Source organism: Echiichthys vipera (assembly GCF_963691815.1).
Source record: "Echiichthys vipera genome assembly, chromosome: 6".
Taxonomy (NCBI): Eukaryota; Metazoa; Chordata; class Actinopteri; order Perciformes; family Trachinidae; genus Echiichthys; species Echiichthys vipera.
Window position 1 is genome coordinate 3,922,146 of NC_139831.1, and position 21,071 is coordinate 3,943,216.

General features: G+C 44.5%; 1 protein-coding gene across 1 annotated transcript in view; it reads right to left on the minus strand.

Annotated features, from left to right (window-relative positions):
* ppargc1b (peroxisome proliferator-activated receptor gamma, coactivator 1 beta) overlaps positions 1-20,763 on the minus strand; it is a gene marked incomplete at its 5' end in the record, with an annotated part of 95,700 nt that extends 74,937 nt beyond the window's left edge. Inside the window, one exon of the mRNA XM_083915885.1 lies at positions 20,683-20,763. Coding sequence (XP_083772011.1) covers positions 20,683-20,763 — 81 coding nt within the window. The remainder of the gene's footprint in view (positions 1-20,682) is intronic.
* Positions 20,764-21,071: the final 308 nt, after the last annotated feature.

Genomic DNA, 21,071 nt, shown 5'->3' on the forward strand with positions numbered 1-21,071 from the left:
CTGACAGTGAACCGTGCGTGTGTGTGAAAGAGTGTGTATGTGTGTGTGTGTGTGTGTGTGTGTGTGTGTGTGTGTGTGTGGCCGCCCCGCAGGACTTGGAAGACACGTGAGGGAGAGACTCATGCAGCAGCAGAGCCATATTAGGTAGAAAAGAGAGAGAGAGAAACAAAGGCAGAGAGACACAGACTTTGTACAACAACCTTTGACCTCCTGGTTTATCTCTAAATACAGCGCTGCAGAAAGTGAACCTGCTTCAGAGAGGCAAGTGTGTGTGTGTGTGTGTGTGTGTGTGTGTGTGTGTGTGTGTGTGTGTGTGTGTGTGTGTGTGTGTGTGTGTGTGTGTGTGTGTGTGTGTGTGTGTGTGTGTGTGTGTAACTGCAGCTGTGCAACTTACAAAAACAGAAGATGTGTGTATGTGTTTGTAAGTGTGTGTGTTCATCATCAGGCGTGGGCTTTGAACTTCCCAGCTGTCCCATCAAAAGATCTCTCTCTCTCTCTCTCTCTCTCTCTCTCTCTCTCTCTCTCTCTCTCTCTCTCTCTCTCTCTCTCTCTCTCTCTCTCTCTCTCTCTCTCTCTCTCTCTCTCTCTCTCTCTCTCTCTCTCTCTCTCTCTCTCTCTCTCTCTCTGCGCTGTATGCACACAAACAGACACACACACACCTCTTTTATTTTGCCATTATGGCCGTTGGTTCACAACGAACAACAAACACACTTTCATCTTTCTGCAGTACATCTGGTCAGTTCACTGTTCCTCTGATGATACAATGCATTGGGGCTGGGTTACATGAAAATATGCATTTTAAATGATATAAAAATGTGGATTGTTTATATTTTTCCTGTGTCCTTTCTATCACAATGTCAGAGACCAGTGGCCGTACAGCATTACAGCAATATTTCTGTTATTTGGTCGACATTTGTGGTTCTGATCCTTGCATAATATGTTCATTTTGCAATAAAGATAAATAATAAAGATTAACTGCAACATCCAGCTGCAACCTTAAGAGGATGGGTTAATAGCTAAAATATCTTAAATGATCTCATTTGCTCAGTTGTTTTCATTAATGACTAATATGTTGACTATTTTTCATTTAAACAACTAATAGTTTGGACTACAAAATTGTTCATCAGTAGCCTAGAAGACCCCAAAAGGGCTTTTTTCCTTCGAGCAACAGTCAAAACCACAAAGATATTCACTATAAAATGGTGTAAAACAGAGGAGAGCAGCTCAACCGCACGTTTAAGACGCTTTAACTGCCTATAACGCTTAAACAATCAATAATTAAAGGATTATACTAATTGTTCATATACTGTTTTTCTAACATAAATATTGTCATAGTCATGTGATTAAAAAAACACGTCCGAAGAGCTTGAATAAGAAAATATATTTAACAGTCTCTTAGGTAGCAGCTGCTTTGGCAAATGTCCCTCGTTGTCACCATGTCTGCAGCAAATCTTTCACCTGGCAGGCTAGAACTGGCCTTCACACACACACACACACACACACACACACACATACACACAGGTAGCCGGTTAGCTCTGAAAATGTCGCAGTAAATCACACGTGGGGTGGGGACAGACAGCTGATGTGAGACCTTGTGTGTTAGTGTGGGTGTGGGTGTATGTGTGTGTGTGTGCGTGCATGTGTGACCATGTTTATAGTGGCAGAACGACCTTCACAGCACCACCTCATTCTATCACTATACTGCCCTCCTCCCGCTGTCTTTTATGCACACAAGTGTGTTTTATGTGCGTCAAATTTCCCTCAAACTGTGAATGCAACACGCAAAAGGGCGGATATTTGACTTCATAAAGCGGGGTTGTTCCAACCAGAAACAATGTCTCGTGTACACACACATTCTCTCTCATTTGAGGAACACACACTTCAAGAAAAAGGGGAAGAATTATGGACGCACACACTGTCACTCTGCAATTTTACAAATTTGTGAGTGCTTGACGAGCTAGGGAGTGTGCAAGTGTGTGTGTCTGTGTGTGTGTGTGTGTGTGTGTGTAGGATGTTCTTATGCAAGCATTAGTCATCTCAGCAGTCTTGACATTTTTTCTCATACTAGAGAAAACAGGCAACAGTCAGTCATCAAACTGAGCAGGATCCCTACACAGCCACATACAGTAGTGAAGTATTACCAGAGCACCACTGAGAGACACACAACCGCAGCTAAAAGGATGCTATATCCGCCATGTCTGACTTCATCACCAGATCCAGATCCTGCACACAATAAACTGTTGCTTTGCCAGGACAGCTAAAGAAATCTGTATTGGTGGCGTGTCTTCCTGTTGCGCTGGTGGCACAGATACAAGAACACGGCCGGAGCGTTAGAGAGCACGGAAAGCTCAAGAGAGCTTTTTCTCTGCTGGTTTCCGAGGTGTTCAGCTCCTCATTCAGCTGCTGGCAACACGGCTAATGAACCGGGACCAAGGCTGCTATTCTTACAGGACGAGGGCACACACACACACGGACACACACGCACACACTCACACACACACGTACACACACACATAGACAGTGATCATTCAGTCTTCCTAGTAGGCGGTCCACCTCATTACCAGACAATATGGCCGTAACACCACCCAAACACACATAAAAGCCACAAAAGAGAGAAGACAGGCCTGGCTCTGACCTGGGTATCAAATAGCATTAGCCAGTGTTCTGACGCAGGGTGAAACTGAGCTAAACAGGGCCTTCCAACTAGCATGATTTGTGCTGCAGGGCCAACAGGGGCTAACCAAGGCGCCCTTAGAATTCAAATAAGGGAGCAGAGCCACACAAGTAGGTCCAGGTACAGTTTATCCTTTTAACATTTGGTTGTGAACATTGTCTGCATGAAGTATTGAAAAGTGTAACCACACATGCGACAGAGTTCGTCTCTTAACGTGAATAGGTGCTCAGTAGTACCAACGTAATTCGGTCAGTACCCTTAAAAATACCCAACCGTACACACAGGACTAACCGAGATGTACTCAGGCATGGCCTGTGTTTGGAACCAGGCCAACCAGGGCTAGTACGACTAGCTTATTATATCTTAAGAGCAGGCTAATTAAATCTGGAGCAGTTGAGGTAATAAAGGGCTGAGAAAGGCCTCGTGATTAAATTGAGCGATATAATGCTAAGCTACTGAGAAGTAGCGCTAGCCAACACATGCTCATTAGCCTGCTGTGCTCTGCAGGAGAAGATAAGGCTTTGAAGGACTGTTCTTCACTCTGTTTCCATGAAGGGCCTTCCTGGGCTTACTAATTAGCCTAGTTTGAAATTACAGGAGAAACCAGCACCATAAATGGCTACTTTTCCGCCTGGGCGTCCGCTACGGTGCAGAGCAAAATGCTGCTTTTCCGAGGCTTACTGATTAGCTTGGTTTTTACTTATGCACTAACCTGTCCTTCACACGATAACTCTGGTTCTTTTTCTGTGTGAGAGGAACTCGGGTTAGACTTTTTAAAGGCGTTATTGCACCAGCTGAAGAAGCTTCAGTTCGTAGATGGGCATTTTAAAAACTACATGCAACTGATAGCATTTAAAAAATATATTAAAAAATCATTTCTCAGAGATTTTCACTTTTCCTCTGCCTAAACAATGACACTCGGTCTTCACTTCACTATCTCTCTAGCCCACTCCCCTCACCTGTCCGTCTCCTTTGTCTACTTTCTGTCTTCCTGTCCCAATAGTCTCCCTCCTGAAATCACCTGCAGAGGAATCGATAAGCTATCAGACCATGAAGACTCCCAGTCTCTCTCTCTCCCTGTATTTCATGCTGTGTCAAGTAGCTATCCGCCCGTCTCTGACAGTGTTTGTGCTCCTCTTCCTGTCCGTGTGTGTGAGTGTGGCCTGTCAAACTCAGTCCTGGATTTGATTGACAAGACATCCATCACTCACTTATGGTAACTCGTACATGTCACTGTGCATGTGAGTGTGCACACTGCTATCTAACTAACTAGACAGCTACAGACTATTGGCAGAACGACATTCAAGTGAAATGCAGTGAGAGGAGGAGAGAGCAGAGCTGACATAGACGATAACAAACTGGATCTGAGGAAAGGGGGAACGGGATGACTACAGTAGATGAAAAGCGAAAAGAGTGAGTTGCAAGTGTCGCTGAGAAAAGCATGAAGCATGAGAGAGAAACACAGGAGAGGTGTGTATGTGTGTGTCTGTGTGTGAGATAAAAGAGAGACAGGAAAGAGTGTAGGTGGACCCTAACACACTGCACACACCACGTATACACAGCCACAAGGACGCGTAGATAGTGGTGCTGTGTGTGATTGGCAGGTGGGTTGATGCAGTGTTGTGTCTCCGTCGTACAGGAAAAACACTGAAGCTACTATCAACTAACAGTGACCGGCTACATGAGCATCACTTACCGACTCAACTTACTCAAAAATCTTCTAACAATACCCAGGCCTGGTCGGAGAGCTCTCAGGACTGTCTCAATGCTATTTCAGAGGCTTGTTCAACACATAAAAGAATAAAAACGCAGGGGAAAATCCGTGCTTTTTATTTAATTTATGCAACAAAACAACACAAATCACCCTGAACCACACATCAAGAAGAATTCCTGCAGCGGAGAGACGATAAAACCAGAACAAGCTGATCCGGTCTGCGGTGTTCAGACACTCAGCTGTTGAGACATTAACATTCAGTGACCAGCAGGAGGAGGAGAACACACACACACACACACACACACACACACACACACACACACACAGACACAGGCATTTACCCACATAAACACATTAATAACTACGCTCAGCACACATACGCTTCAAAAGCCCCCTGCGCATGTTCAAACACACACTCACCATGAAAGTATTTGGCTTATTACCCATATTGCATCACAGCAGTGACAACTGTCAAGAACACTCCCACCTCGGTGTGTAAGAGCAAAACAATGAACGAGAGAGGAGGAGAAGGAGGAGGAGGTACATTCTACACACAACAGCATGGGTGTGTCAATATTTCCTGAGTGCAATCAACAAGACGCCACTCGTTTTTTAATCTGCTGATGGGGATCGGATATTAACTGCAGCGACAGACAGACCGAGGGTATGAGTGAGAGGCAGAGAGAGACCGCGCACACATAATAATGAGTCAGAGTTGATTGGGAATCATTTCCTTATTAACCTGAACCCGATGCTCCCCGCAGAGCAGGTCGCAGTTTTGTGATTACAGCAATTGATGCACCTATCGGCTTAATCAAAGATCAACAGAGTGCAGGTGGATTGACACAATTATGACCCGCGTGGAATGGTTTGTTCTCACTTTATGAACATGATGCACACACAGGGAAGCCAGAAAGCTGAAAAATGCACGGAGCTACAGTTTGCCAAAGTATGCTGCAGAAAAGGAAGTGCAGAATCAGCGAAAAAGTGCATCAGTTTCAAAAGGAAAAATACGATTACAAGTTGAACGTTGCGGCACGTTGCTGTGGTGGTTAGCACTGTTTTCTCACAGCAACAGGGTTCCTGGTTGGAGTTTGCGTGTTCTCCCCGTGTCTGTGTGGGTTCTCTCTGGGTTCTCCGGCTTCCTCCCACAGTCTAAAGGCATGCACGTGTTAGGTTAACGGTGTCTCTATGTGCCCTGTGATAGACTGGCGTCCTGTCCAGGGTGGACCCCGCAAGCTCAGTCTGCTCAGATTGCTCAGTGTTTTCAGGCTTTCCACATCTACGCACTCTGCACCATCACTGCAGCCGGTGAATGATTGTAGCAGCACTATAGCTTCACTTTCTACCTACATATTAGTATAGTTGTGACATCACAACCGTACAGGAAGTCCTAACGGCTCGTTCAAAGACACAGCGTCGGAATACAGTTCAACCTGCTTCATAGGCTAAAAAGACATGGGAACACTCACACTTTACAATATTTGACCTTTAATTCATTGTTTAGCAACTTTCAGTGATTTTATTATTGTTCTACTAAATGCTGCCGTCTACATTAATAATTCCAGGACAATTGTGATTAAAAACACCCAAAATGAACCTTGGAATTCATTTCGCTGCACTATAAAAATGTACATACAGTTGCGTGATATACACTGATATTAGGAAACCGTTCCTATGAATTGCAGCCATGCTGCCCAGCTAAAGCGGTCAGAAGAAAGGTGTCTTATTATTGGTGCATCGGTGCTGAGCCTTTGGTATGGATGTTTACATGTGCATGTAGCTGTAAATATGTATGTGCGAGCATTATGCATGTGTGTAGTGTGTGTAAGTGTGTGTAATGCCAAATCAACGTAGCACTGAGCAGTGTGGTCACGCAAGCCTGAGCAGCCTTTGGGAAGTAGGTCAATGAGCGAAAGAGAGAGAGGGGGAGAGAGAGAGAGAGAAAGAGAGAGAGAGAGAGAGAGAGAGAGAGAGAGGGGAGATAAACGGAGAGAGAAAGAAAATCATGATGAGATATAAAGCAGAAGAAGAAAAAGAAATAAGAAAAACAGGCAAATGGAACCTGCGATGAGAAGTGACAGTGGAAAGTTACCAGTTAGAAACATGTATAAACACGCCATATATGGCATGGATGTGTGTGTGTGTGTGTGTGTGTGTGTGTGTGTGTGTGTGTGTGTGTGTGTGTGTGTGTGTGTGTGTGTGTGTGTGTGTGTGTGTGTGTGTGTGTGTGTGCAGTAAATATGTGTGCACCAGTGTGTTTGTATGTGCATCCCAAAAGCCATTAATGGCCTCACCCACCTCCCTCACTCTCTCTCTGCTACATGCAGGTAGAAGCCTGCTGCTTGCTTTCAACCCACACACACACATGACTCACACACTCAACAGCAACGCATACACACCTCTAAACTTTCCATCACTGCACCCTGAGCCTATCACTGCGACCCGACTCAACCCTAATGCGTTTATCGTTCTGAATTATCAGTGAAATTACATCACATTATCAGGGGAATATATCACAATAACAGGGTTATTGCATTTTGGAGGAGTTGGCAGTTACTAAGTTACTGCCAGGCTTGTAATTGATTAAATCTCTCTTTATCTCTGGCGCTGAAGATCCGGCTAACCCACGTGGAGATCTGCTCGTAGTTAGGATCGAACCACAGGTCACTGACAAGTTAAATGTGTGTGGTGTGACAATGACGAGTGCAGGTCTGTGCGTCTGTGCCAAGAGACTATTTATAACATACTCCCTGCTGTAGCGCGCACACACGCACACGCACACACGCACACACACACACACACGCACACTCACACACACACACACACACACACACACACACACACACACACACACACACACACACACACACACACACACACACACCTTAATGTGCCTTTTAGTGCCTTTTATCCGAGAAAGCAACATCTAAAAATAACAACAGATCGCTTTTAAAGTAGAGTAATGGAAGAGCAGAGATGCTTAGTGTGTGTGTGTGTGTGTGTGTGTGTGTGTGTGTGTGTGTGTGTGACTTACTGCATTGAACCATATCAAATAAAATTGTACTGAATGTGATAGTCTGTGTTTCTAGATAACTGCAGCTAGTTACGCCAGTGTGTTTGTGTATGTAAGTGCATGTTCACACCAGCCTGTGCTTGCCTTCCCCTGGCACCTCGTTGCCACGGTTATATGCCATGTTGGCATCTGTACATGTGTGTGTGTGTGTGTGTGTGTGTGTGTGTCTGTGTGTGTCTGTGTGTGTGTGTCTGTGTGTGTGTGTGTGTGACTTTTTGTCCTCATGGTCCCGTACTCCATGCCATGGAAATTTCCTTTAACCTTTTCTCTCATTTACACCAGTGCCCTTGAGATCCCATTACACACACACACGCACACACATACACACACACACACACACACACACACACACACACAGACAGGAGGGTGTATAGGCTACAGTTGAGATAAACCAACCGTCATTGTCTTGAGACTATAAACAGACCTGCTTGACAGTCACATTATGATTATTACTCCTGCTTCTAGTAGTACAGGTAGTTTCACCAACAACAGGGTGGACAGACAGCCCCATTTTCCAGGGACAGCCCAAGTTTGGGTGCTTCCAATCACATGATGGTTGACGAATGAAGTAGAAAAAAAGCTGACAAATGAAGTACTCTATTGGTATTTAAGGGGACTGGTATTAGTACTGATATTGTGATTTTTTTTTAACTAAACCCAGTCCTAAATACTGCTGCTTCTTACGGCCATCATTTTTGCAACTACTGCTGCTGATGCTACTTCTAGCACCAAGACAACATGCATGAGTATGACTACTACTAGCAGATAAGGACAAATATTAGATGGTGTCCAATGAGTCAGTGCATTAACAAGTCCAATCTCCTGCTGCTGCACTACTCAGGCCGAGCAGAGGAACTGTAAGAAACTCTGCATTACCCATGAACGCACCGTGTAATCCCTAACCTTGAGCAGTCGTAATCACATAGAATAATCCTGCTGGACCAGTGGATTAATGGGTAGAGACATACTGGTATATATATATTTTGGTTGTGAGTGTGTGTCTTTGTGTGCCACCTCTTTCAGTCCAGGCAGGCTATAGTGTTGGTGTCAGCAGCCTGATGATGAGTTTGTGCAGTTGGGTGCGTGCCTGTCCACGGTCCAGACATCTTTACAACTCGATCCGTCTGACGGCTAAGTCGGGGCGAGCCCCAGCCAAAACATTGGCAAAGTGTCAAGGAGAGAGAGAGCAAGACCTACAGTGCATTGTGGGCTGTGACGGAGCCCAAACCAATATCGGAGCAGCAATCACACCTCTAGCCCTCCTCGCTCGACTCTCATTCATCTCCAGCGTTTTATTACAGTGTTGCACAGAATCAAAGACTCAATTTTTTACAACCGCACAAAGTCCAAGCAAGTCCTACTTTGTACAGTCGTAGATAACATTCAACCCTTAATGTTCAAGCTTTAATAAATCGAATTCAATAGTCAGTCCCTTCATACAGACACAACGTTGAGTAGACATCAGAAATCAATCATTCAATCAATCAATTATGCTTTTTTTCATCCCAGAGGGGAAATTCTTTAAAATACAATCAACTTTAAATTATTCTAATTACATTATATTAGCAGAAACATAGTTGTTATAGGACCAGTTTTGGCACTGGGGGAAGGAACTCTACAACTCCCTTCTACCCCTTGACTGGGATGTAATATATCGTGCAACCCCCTGATTCCAAACATCCAATTCCTCCCACTTCCATTATCTCCAGTATGCTTCAAATGCCACTTCTTATACAGATGTGAACATCAGGCTCTGTGCAACGCTCACATGTCGCTTTGGTATCAGCATCCCCTCTCATCTCATCTGCCTCTCATCTCGTCAGATTTTGGAAAGACACACAGCCCTCGGTTTGCTCTTTCTGCTTTAAAAATAAGACATTTCCCTGGTGGCTGCCCCTGTGATGATTCAGGTAACAGAGGAGGAGAGCTTTAAAGAAATAGGGCAGCCAGCTAGCTCGGCGACTGCTGGGCCTCCACATGCTTCCCTACAAAGCCCTGAGCTGCTGGGTGAGATTGGATTCCCTCTCCTTCAACCCTTTCCTATCTCTCTCAGGTATACAAAGCTATTGTGTGTACGCGCACCGGTGTGTGCATGTGTGGAGATTTAGCAAACAGCCTCACGTTCATGTTGACACTATCAATACAGCAAAAGGGTCCCTGTGATAAATACAAATTGCACATAAAGGTTAGCTAAGGACAGATGGCGCACACACACACATGTGCTTGGAAAAAAGGAAAATGCATGAGATGTGAGGAGGAATTCAGATGAGAGATCAATTGCGAGGTCAGGAGCATCGACTCTCTACAGTGAACATGTGAAATACATGCACACTCGTCCTGTAACTACATGTCATCCTACATGCAAAGATGAATGGACAGTCTGAACGCAATACAAGGGCAATTGAAGCAAAAACTCAAGATAATAATATGCCCAATACGCAGTCAATAGGTTGATTTTGGAAGCGAAGACAACATTAAAGACAATATTTACACAGAAACAAGACAAAGACATGCAAAGTGTGATGATCACAAGGCAAACACAACATATTGAGGTCAAAGAAAAGACTGCAGAGCATTCACTGATTATCATGTTAGGAGCACAGAGCAAACATTTTCATTTGGGCTCCAACATCCTGCCATCTATGCCGAGTCGATGCACCCTGTCTCCTTTAAAGTTGTACTCCGTGAGATTTCCATCTATTTAATTGCCTTTTAACTTTATATCCATCAAATAGTGAGTTATAACAGTGGTGACTGATCAAATGATTCACGGGTTAGATGTAAATAAGCCACCGTGTTAGTGACGCTGCTGACAGCGGTTGGTCTGTCGGCCCAGATCGTCACTAACAGTTATGCTGCGTTCACTTGTAATTGGAAATTCCAACTTCTGAGTCAGGTAGTTGTAGTAAGAGTAGAAGTATAATAGGAACATGTTTGTGTGTATGGATTTAAGAGGGTAACATATAGAGGACTGACTGGATTAAGAGAGGTGTTTCAATAAAGTTTACAAAAGAGCAAAAAAACACACATAGTGACCATGAACGTGACGAGATGGAGGCTCTGAAAGAACAGGCTCGCCTGCAGTTACATCTTACCGTCACAGAGGCCGCTAGAAACAACATATCTCATATCTTATGGAGCGCAACTTTAAGAGCACAGGGATTAATGCTGAAAGACCCAGACACCAACCAGTACTTATATATGCTGGAATAATGCTACCTAACCTCACATGGTCTTTGTTTTTGGTGCAGCAAACAGCAAAAGTGGTAAGTGTCGAGGCGTGTTCGCGGGTACTTTATTGGTTACGCTTCTCATTATCGAACACTTGATTGACGTGTCACTAGCAGCTAATAAATTATCTTCAATGACTACTGACCAACACAGAGAACAGGCCACGCCCTCCTACAAACGTCACGGCTGCACACGCTTTCTCCAGTAGACTGTCTGCTCTCAGATTTTAAACTGGGAACTAGTTCACTAAATGTGAATTTGTCACCACTTCAGATTGGCCGTGGTTATTTTTTGAAGATTTTTAGGGAGTTTCAAGAGGTGGTGAGTTGCACTTGACGCACCTGATTTGCGTGAGGTAGCATAGACTTCTACTGCAAATGAGGAGTGTCCAACGTGACACCCCCTCTCTTGAAACTCATCACTGCACCGCCACAATGCACGGAATTGAATGGGAAGTGTCTGAAAGCACACAGCAGCGAGCACAGTCATTTATCCAACGACACAAGCAAGACGCTGAGCCCGCTCGCTCGCCAGTGAGTCGCGAAAGGTTAAACGGTATGTAAATGATGATTTTACAATAAGTAACCAAAATGATAAATTCTCAGGGGTCTGCTGAGTGTCTGAATGTGGCAGGGTGATAAGAACCATGAAGGAAGGAAGGAAATCAGGAAGAAATTATGACGAGAGGATAACGGTGAATCACAGCACTGACTGTAAAGTATATAATCTGTATTAAAACTATAGCCGGGGGGGTGGGAGAGAGGAATGAGATGGAAGAGAAATTTACATCTTCACATCCCACTCTCTGTGGTCTGAGTCACAGGGAGAGCAGCAACAACCTGGAACGCGGCGAAGAACCGAATAGATTTTCATATAAATTAAGACGGCAAAAGGCAGACGATGAATACCTAATAAGACTCTTGCTCACTGCTGCTGGATTTATCCCTTTACCTCATTTCTTTCCTATAGGCCCATATCTGATCTCTCTGCCTCTCACTGTAACACATGCAATGAAGCCATTGTGCGTGTTGGACACTTTGCTCGGGTGAGTGCTGCTCTGCTGCTTCACCTCAGGGGAAGGAGAAGCGTTTGGAAAATCCTGCAGTGAGCATGCAAGATAGGATGCACACTGGATTTTAGAAATTCTGAGGCAGTTGCCAGTCCATAAAGACCTGTCCCGTCCTGATCTGAGAGCAGTTTCTTCTGTTGACACCGTGACCTCTGACTCCTCCTGTTCCCTTGTGTTGTAGGCTTTTATTTCACTGAGTTACTCTGAAGAGTTAAAGTCAGATTAGACACTAAAATGTCAGATTTAATGTTTAAATTAGTAAATTAGCATATGTTATATTAACTTACGTTGGTTCAATCGGTTCTGAGAGGGAAACCAGGCTGCAGAATAAGACAATACAATCATTGTTGGTCCAAATTAGGCTAAATAGAAGCAGGGACCAGGCTCGGATGTAGCCTGATATAGCCTTGCTAGTGGAACCAAATCTTAATGAAGAATTATTATTAAAGCACAGTTGATCTGTTGCCTTTGCTAGCCCTGTTTATCTCTGCGTTAGAAGAAAGGTGAGCGCTGATTAAAAGAGAAAATGTAAATGACAAATTATCAGGATGGAAATCAAAAGGTGGATCGTGGTGATAATAATTTCCAACAAATTGTAGCGAGCACTTAATCAATCTGCATTTTATCTTCAGTCACGCTTTTTCCTTTATGAGCTGCACAATTACACATATTAAAACTGCAATTTGAATTAATTTCTCCATAAAATCTCAATAAAATTAAATCAATTCTGCCGTATTTGCATCCATATGGAACAGGGACTGTGCACTTGCGAACAAATGACGCATATGAACTTGTGTGCGTGGTAACAGCGGGTACCAAAAACTGCAGTTCCCTGAATGGCCACTTGAGGCTGGCTCCAAATCCCCATAGACCACCATATTCAAATGCAAAAGTTTACAGCAGAAATAAACATGTTTTGATATAAAACACCTGTTTAAATGATATTAAGGCTTAAAGTTATGATAATAAAGAGTGTGGCTGTGTGAGGAACAGGTGGGTGTTGTCACAGGTGGCCAGCTTAGACCGTAGGCTTCATTTGCTCACTCCCTACACCTCTTTGCTTATTCCTGCATTAGCCCTGAGCCAGGAGGAGTCAAACGCTGCCAAGATGCTGACGGTCAGAGAGAGCAGCATTTAGCTTCACTTTGGCTCTTCAGACGTCTATGAGTGACGTCCCAGGTGATGATGAAGTACAGGAAATAAATACATCCACTATAGCAACAAGGTACAGATGTATAGGTAAATAAATATTTGATACAGGTGATGATGGAGTCTATGAACACAGCCAGTTTTGGACAGACTGCACATTAACGACAGGAGCCGTAGGCATTACATCAGCACATTAGAAAAGATCTCACAGGAACAAGGAGATTACAGAGTCGCTAAGAATGGTGAGAGATAATTAATCTCAATTCTGAGTGAGAAAACCATGATTCTTGTTTAATCCAGACTGGTACTGCCCTAATGTGCCTCTGAGTATATGAGTGTGTGTGTGTGTGTGTGTGTGTGTGTGTGTGTGTGTGTGTGTGTGTGTGTGTGTGTGTGTGTGTGTGTGTGTGTGTGTGTGTGTGTGTGTGTGCGTGTTGGCTGCAACCTGTCATGCCAAGTAGGCCTGAGTGAGCAGCTGACGAATCACCACGCAATTAATTATTGAGAGACCCCTAACCTGCCTCCGCTAGCATGTTAGTGAGCAACAGCACGCTCAAACATGTGACACACAGAAACATACATACACACATTCTGTTTATACAGGCGCGCACACACACACACACACACAAGCACAGGTCCATGGGGGGGGGGGGGGGTCAGCGTCTAAGCCGGATGCCTGATGAACCTCAAGAGGGATTTAGGAGGAAGCAGCCATATTCCCAACGCCCAACTCTGACGCACGCACGCACCATGAGGATCAGGCACACGTAAACACACATGAATGGTTAACTACGCTTAAACACACGCACACACACACACACAGATATCCACTACGCACCATGGTGCAGCCCCACAGTAATCGCCAGTGAACAGCCAGGCTTTGACAGCCTCGGGTTAGGAGACCAGAGTCAATTTTAGAGACAGACAGACAGAGCAGAGCTGCATCTGTTTCATTGATGTAACACTTTACCATTCGTCTTAGCACAGACGAAATGCAATGATTGACCATGTATGCAATAAATCTAACAACGGCAGAAACAAATAGTCTCCTAAACAATCCCTCGTAAACTCTCCTATCTTACTCTCTAATGACACAATGCCTTAACCTCCTGAACTTTGATGTGGCCCCTGTAGGCTGCAGTGCTGGTGATCTATAATAATACAGCTCAAATATAAATGCAAGCATCTAAACATGTCCACGCATACTGTGCAATATATGCTGACAGAAAGGACAGGTGAGTCACTGCAAGGCTGCAGGGGGAACACATGGCACTGCAGCACTGCACATCACGACTCAGACAGAACAGACACAGAGAGAAAGATAATGACACACAATCGGGGATAAAAGGGGGGAAACCTGAAGGAAAACGGAGGACAGTCACAATAAAGTCAGTGTACAGAGAGTAAAACATAAAGCGTGAGTGCAGAGGGAGTCTGTTTGTCCCTGGCACGGTGCAAATCCCAGTCACTGCCAATAACACCTGTATCCATCACTCTCAGGTGGGGCTTCAAAGCCTTGTTATTTATACACCTGTCTGTCTGCCTGCCTGTGTGGCTGTCTGGATCCTTCACTCTTCTCTGTCACTGTCCAATTTAAATCAGATTTATTGAGCCCCATAAAGAAAGTGATGCGCCTGCCTGCTCTCAGACTGAGTAAAGATGCATTATAAGGGTACGTTATGCACCATATGTTTCAGCGTCTGATGCGTGATCATTACAGGTTTACTCAAATCAATATGGATGCAGGAGGGAGATGCTTAATGCCATTAAGATTTCCATTCCCACCATCTTATGGCTCACCAACAGGCCGGCCAGGTTTCTACAGAAGCCTGAACATCAACTTTAAAAGGGAGTGACCCATGCTCATGCTAACTTCCCCACTGTGTTTCTATGAACCAACAGGGGGAAAACGCACAACCTTTCTGTGTGGGAGGGATGGATTACTGAACGGGTCTACCGGGCTCAGTTCTGGGGGCCCCTCCTCAACTTTACCTGCAAAATGCAGAAGAGACACATAGCAAACACCACGAGACTCACAATGACCACAAAAAGGGGCAAAACAACCACAATAAAAGCTAAAAAGCAAAACGCGAAATGTTATTACAGAGACACAAACCCAAAGCAAGGGTGCAAACTCGTCAAGTGTGAAAAAGGTTACAACGTATGCCCCTCCTCGGACATCACACTATGGCTTCGGTCCAACCGCACACACACACACACGCAGACACAGAAACACAAATAATGACAGTTTTGCAACAAAATAGAGTTGGCTATGAGTATTTCTTGAGAATTAAACTTCCTGTTGTCTCAATGTCTTGAAGAATACACTCAAAAATGGTTTACTCACACTAGGTTCTTTCCAGCTAGTGGAGTTATACTTTAATTATAAAGTGCTATAAAAGTTATTTGATACAATATCTGTCATAGATGTACGCTATGGCAACAAGTGACGTAACACAGATGACTGGCTTGGATGAGACGTAAGAATTTAAATGAGAATAATGGAGAAATAATTACTTAAAGCGCATAAGATTGTTGCTATATTTCATAATTGTTGATTATAATAATAAATTATGTCCGTCTGTACCTGCAGCAGCACATGCTACCCAGCTAAATGTAGTCAGTGAAGGACTGTGTGACTTTCGATCCAAAATTGGAAAGGATCACATGATAGGGAGCACACACACACACACACACACACACACACACACACACGCACACACACGCACACACGCACACACACAGTTATATGATAAAGTGCTGACTGACAGTCTGAGGCTCTACAGGGTTACACAGCAGCACAATAATGGCTTTAAGCTTTATTAACTTTTCCATTTGGTAGGTGTAGGCGTCATTTCAGAGGAGACGCAATTAACACTGTTAACACTTGAGAGCTGATTAGTTTACTTGATAATAACATGTAACCTGGGGCCCAAAGGAGGCAAACATGGAAGCAATGAGTCATGTGTTGATGTCTGGGAACAAAATGTTCTTGAAAAGGATTTCCAAAGTTTTTAAATGACTGATCTATTTCAACCTCCGACTCACATCTTGTTACTGTCTCAGGCTGGAGGGGGCGCAGCTACTTATTTGTGCATTTTTTCTTCACACCTCTCAGATTAAGTGTTAATTTAACAGGTGTGCAGAGCCGCAGCTGAAAGTGGAGATTAAGTTTTAAAAGAAAGCAATCGATTCCACTTGAGGCAGTGGCTTTACCTCGTAGAGTTCATCACCCATTGGGACTTGATGCTGACAACATCGTTACGTTGGACTAGCGGAGCAGGATAACTTACATATTTGTATAAAACTTTTAGGATCCGTGCGAGGAAACCGGTGCAACAATTAGTGCTCAAATTCCAAGACATCAAAACAAGTGACATGTGATTTGGAAGCACGGGAGGTTTGTGTTTGTCGCATTGTATTCTGATCCCAAAGGTAAATATGTGCTTTTCCAAATGGGCAAAATCTATATTGCTTCTCTTGATACACGTGTGCTTGACTTTACATGTGACTTCTGTTCAAGAGCAGAGTTAACTGCATCACTGACAGGCAAAGCAGAGGGACTGACTGGCGGCGGCGGCGGCTAATATTTTACAGGCATGTGCCCCGTGGCTAGTCGTGTCCTGTTACAGCAGGATGTGGTGACTGACGTTATATCAGCCTGATTTTCCCAGAGTCAGGCCCTGGATGGACCCATACTGGACCCTAGACACCCGGTCAATGATTAGCATTGAAAAAGGGTCTGGGAGTCCACCTGACTCTCTAAAACTACTTTCCAATCACTCCAGTCCAGTCTCAGTCTGGAGATAGATGCATTTTCTTTCTTTTTTTAATCACAAAATATGAGCTTTAGGACTTCATGCTGCTCTGAGAACAGCTGACAAGTTAACCATCAGACTTGACCGTCTCAGATGAATGACAGAGACATGGTTTCCTGCTCTGAGGTTTTTTTGAAGGGACATGATTCAAAACCTGACGGGTGATGAATCTCACCAGTAACCCATTTTCCGTTTTCTCAATAAGCTGCAGAGTAGCATCATTAAACTGCAGTATAACACAGTGGATACTGTGTGTTCAGCGTTCCAGGCCATTAACATGTTAACATATATGTGTACTGTGTTTGCACTATCCTCTTTGATGATGTAACAGTGAACTAATGGGACTAATAAGAGGATTAACTTGTCCTCTCTTTCTCATATTTAACACATGTGGTTTCGGATCAAACTGCACGCTGATGACATACTCCACTGAAAACCACACAATTGTTTGGAGAGTGCGGTGTATTTAAATTTAAAGAGTGAGGCATCGGCCGACCAATGAGGCATGAAACTGCGTTCAATGAGCTTTTACGACGGTGCGATGATGATCACTTTGAATATTTTCCAAAACCAAAGAGATCATTATGGACTTGAGAAAAACATCCACCTCCGTCTACTCCACCGAGGCGATTATAGCTCTACGTATGAGGCGCTTTGGTCCTTTTTTTATAGTAATAGACACCTTACAGATCCTTCATAGGTGGCCAGTAAAATCAGTGATAATCAGCAGCCTTTCTTGTCATTTTAAGCTGACAAATGAGACGCAACAGGTCCAATGTTCACAGATTACATCCATGTGCACTACACCCACTTCATATTAATAGCTTATGAAATGTAGGAAGATGGAAAAGGGTCAGATCATGAATGTGTGAAAAGACAGGAAGTGGAGAGGAGAGAACTTACAGTAGGCATGTGTACTGTATGTTCGTGTGAGAGCGAGGGAGAGACTGTGTGACACAGAAAAGGAGGAAGCAGTCACATGTTAGGGGAGGGAGAGAGGAGGGACTGCCTGTCATTCCTCTACGTCACGGGTAACGCCTCCCTCACTCCCTCCCTCCCTCCCTCCCTTCACTACAACTCACATGACTGCAGCAGCCCTGTTCTGTAACTCCAGTCACGAGGATAGAGTAGTATTACAATAACCAGCCGGCAGGGGCGAGCTGCATAGACACACACTGAAGGAAGGGGAGCGAGGGAGACAGCCACAAGCCCTAATAACCCTGAGTAAATATTAACGTATTAACGCTGCCTTTGTAGAATAGATAACCTTATCAGACGACACATGAAGAAAGAATTTGTCAATGTGCAATCAGATTTTTTTTCCTGGTCCATACTCAAGTTGCACTTGTCTTTCTCAATCTGTGTCACTCAAGGACTTTGCAGCAATCCAGCTTTACAGGCCTGAGAGGAGACGTTTTACAATACAGTTGGACAGAAATGCATGCAGTGTGCTCATTCGGTGTGCCTTTAGTTAGCTTCCATCGTCTTATTGCACACAGTATCATAGAGTGTGTCCTATATCGGCTTGTTCCTGGAGCTATACGATGTTTCCACTGAGTGAAACATCTGAACCCAACATGGGACAATAGTAAACAGAGCAATATTTACATTAATATCATAGATTATTGCATCATGTCCATATATTGAGTTAGTATAGGGACATCATCGTGTCATTAAAGATGGATAGGTCACAATAAAGCCGTTATAGATATAGTTCACGTCCCTGTAGGAACATTTTGACAATACCATGGGACAACCTTATATAAAAGAGTATCATAGAGACATTAAACTAATAATGGGCATACTGTAGGAAGATTATAGGACATAACATACTGGTGGAGGATGTCACTTTAATTCTATTAGGATATTTCTATTTGATGTCATGTTGTCAGCTCCTATATCAAGGGATACTTTGGTGCATTTCTTTCCTGGTGTTTTTTTCTCATTTGCCTGTGTGTGTGTGTGTGTGTGTGTGTGTGTGTGTGTGTGTGTGTGTGTGTGTGTGTGTGTGCGTGTGTGTGCGCGCGTGCGTGTTGTAGACATGTCAATGCTGCACGTTATAAATAGTCCACCGACTCCCTGGATCCCGCCACACACCGAATTAACCTTCTTAAAATGCCAATCAGCTGTGACAGATCCACACACACACACACACACACACACACACGCACACACACACACACACACACTCTCTCCGATGACCGCGAAATCAGAGCTATAACATCATCACGACATGATCTTGCGTCACACTATGATGCAGTAACACGGGGGTCCAATGGCAGACCGTGTTTACGTGCAGTTAATGATCCGTGCGTGTTTCGGAAGCGCGAATCTACAACCAGCAGGGAGATGGGGATTAGCCCTGAGATGTTCCGATCTGTCGTGGGAGAATTTGAATTTCTCACCAAACCCGGTTCAGAAATTGGCCAATTTATTGTTTATTTCCATGCACGCAACAAAGCGTAAATCCCATCATAGAGCCTATGAGCTATTGATGATAGATCCCTTCTCCTTGAAGGTTCGGCATACATTTAGGTGCAGGGCATCACTTAAATTGGATGAAATCTCAACTTTTATAATTGGGGAACTCCACTCGCTACCGCCCTCCGCAGGGTTCTTGAGCAGGAGCTTACTCTGAGATTAAAAGGAGAGCCGGTTCTAAAAGTTCACATATTGTTCTATTAAGTGCTGCTTGGTGTGTTGTCCGTATCCCGAATTCAATGTGAGATCACGTTTGTTAAATACAAAACAAAATGTGCTTTAGGTGTTGTACGTGATGGCCAAAAAACAAGAAACCCCAGAATTTCAGGGATTTCCGAGCGCAGTTTGGTGCCTTGATGCTTAATCGAAATTCGGTGCAAAATCAGTCCCGTGCGACAGATCCCCGCGGGGTTGATGAACCGGTCTGTCACCGTGGCCCGTGCAGACGAGCAGCACAAAGTCCGTTGTTTTCGGTTTGTCCCTGCAAACAATCGCGTGGAGCAGACAGGTTTTGTAACCGTTGCCTAACGATTACGCAAACGCTTATGAAAACGCAGAACCCCACCAACTTTTCTCAGCTGACCCAAAGCCACTGTCTGCTCTGCACACATCCATCACATTACAGAACATCATCTGATGAAGTGCCTAATGTGGAGAAAGGACAGGAATCATCGAGGGGGGGACTGCTTCGCTTTAAAGCGCACCGGACCTGCCCTGCAGTTATCCAACACAGATCCCCAGTTAAGCTCGCGGTGCTGTGGCAAGCCGCTTATAGTGGAGTGGATAAATAACATTACACAGCACTGATGTATTACAGTGTTTCCCCAAACAGGCACTTTATTAAAACACCCGCTTCGACTCTGCGAGACAAATAAATAAAAGCACCGGGCTGAGTAATACATCAACAACACGACAGACAAGTCTTTCCCTCTGCACGGTTTTTCTTTAAAGCCAAACAGTCCAGCAGCCAGCGGATAAGTATCATAATGTTCTAATATCACAATAGTCCCAAGGCTAAATCCACGCGTTCAGAGGCGCACCACGTGTCCAAGTCACCGGCACTGAAATGAAAACTTCCCCTCAAGAATGCGTCAAAAGTTTCCAAAGCGCCCCTCTGCATACCAAACAATGCTCCCCAACCAGCGGCACACCGGCCGCGCTCCGCTTCCAGCACCAGCACAAACATTTTATTCGTTTTTATTCCGTCAGATTGCCTCATTGCCCTTGGCTGATGACATGTCCTCCAGAAGCACGTGAAAGCCAGACTTCAAGACATTCACACACACATACACACGCACGCAGATCGAGACACCGGGTCGCTGCTACTGTGCCTGGGAGATGCTGCTGACAAGCCGGCGAGAGCCTCGCGTTAAACCGGGCATTGCGTGCGCCACAGCCGGCGACGTGCAAAGACGCGCCCCGGTCTGGAAAGCCCAAGGTTCGATGCGTCCAAAGAGGCTCGGATCTTACCTGGCTGTCGGAGTTTTCTGTCAGGTAATTGAAGACAAAAGACGAGAGTTCCTCATCTAATAGTGGAGCGCAGTCCGCCATCTTCTAGTGAATGAAGAGCCGTGGAGTCAGAGAGCGGAGTATAGCAGGAGGAGGAGCAGTGGGGGACGGCTGCCTGCAGGGGGCGCATCTGTTTACACACACAAACGAACCAAGACATGATTCAAGACATGCGGTTCTCCAAAGTGGGGCTTGGGGACCTCCAGGGGTCAATGCAGTGGGTCCAGGGGGTCCCACAACAACACATTCATTTCATTTCACTGTAATTGAATTAAAATGATTAACACAAGGTAATGTACCAAAAAGAGAATATGAATAATTTGCCTATATGGTATATATCTATATAGCTC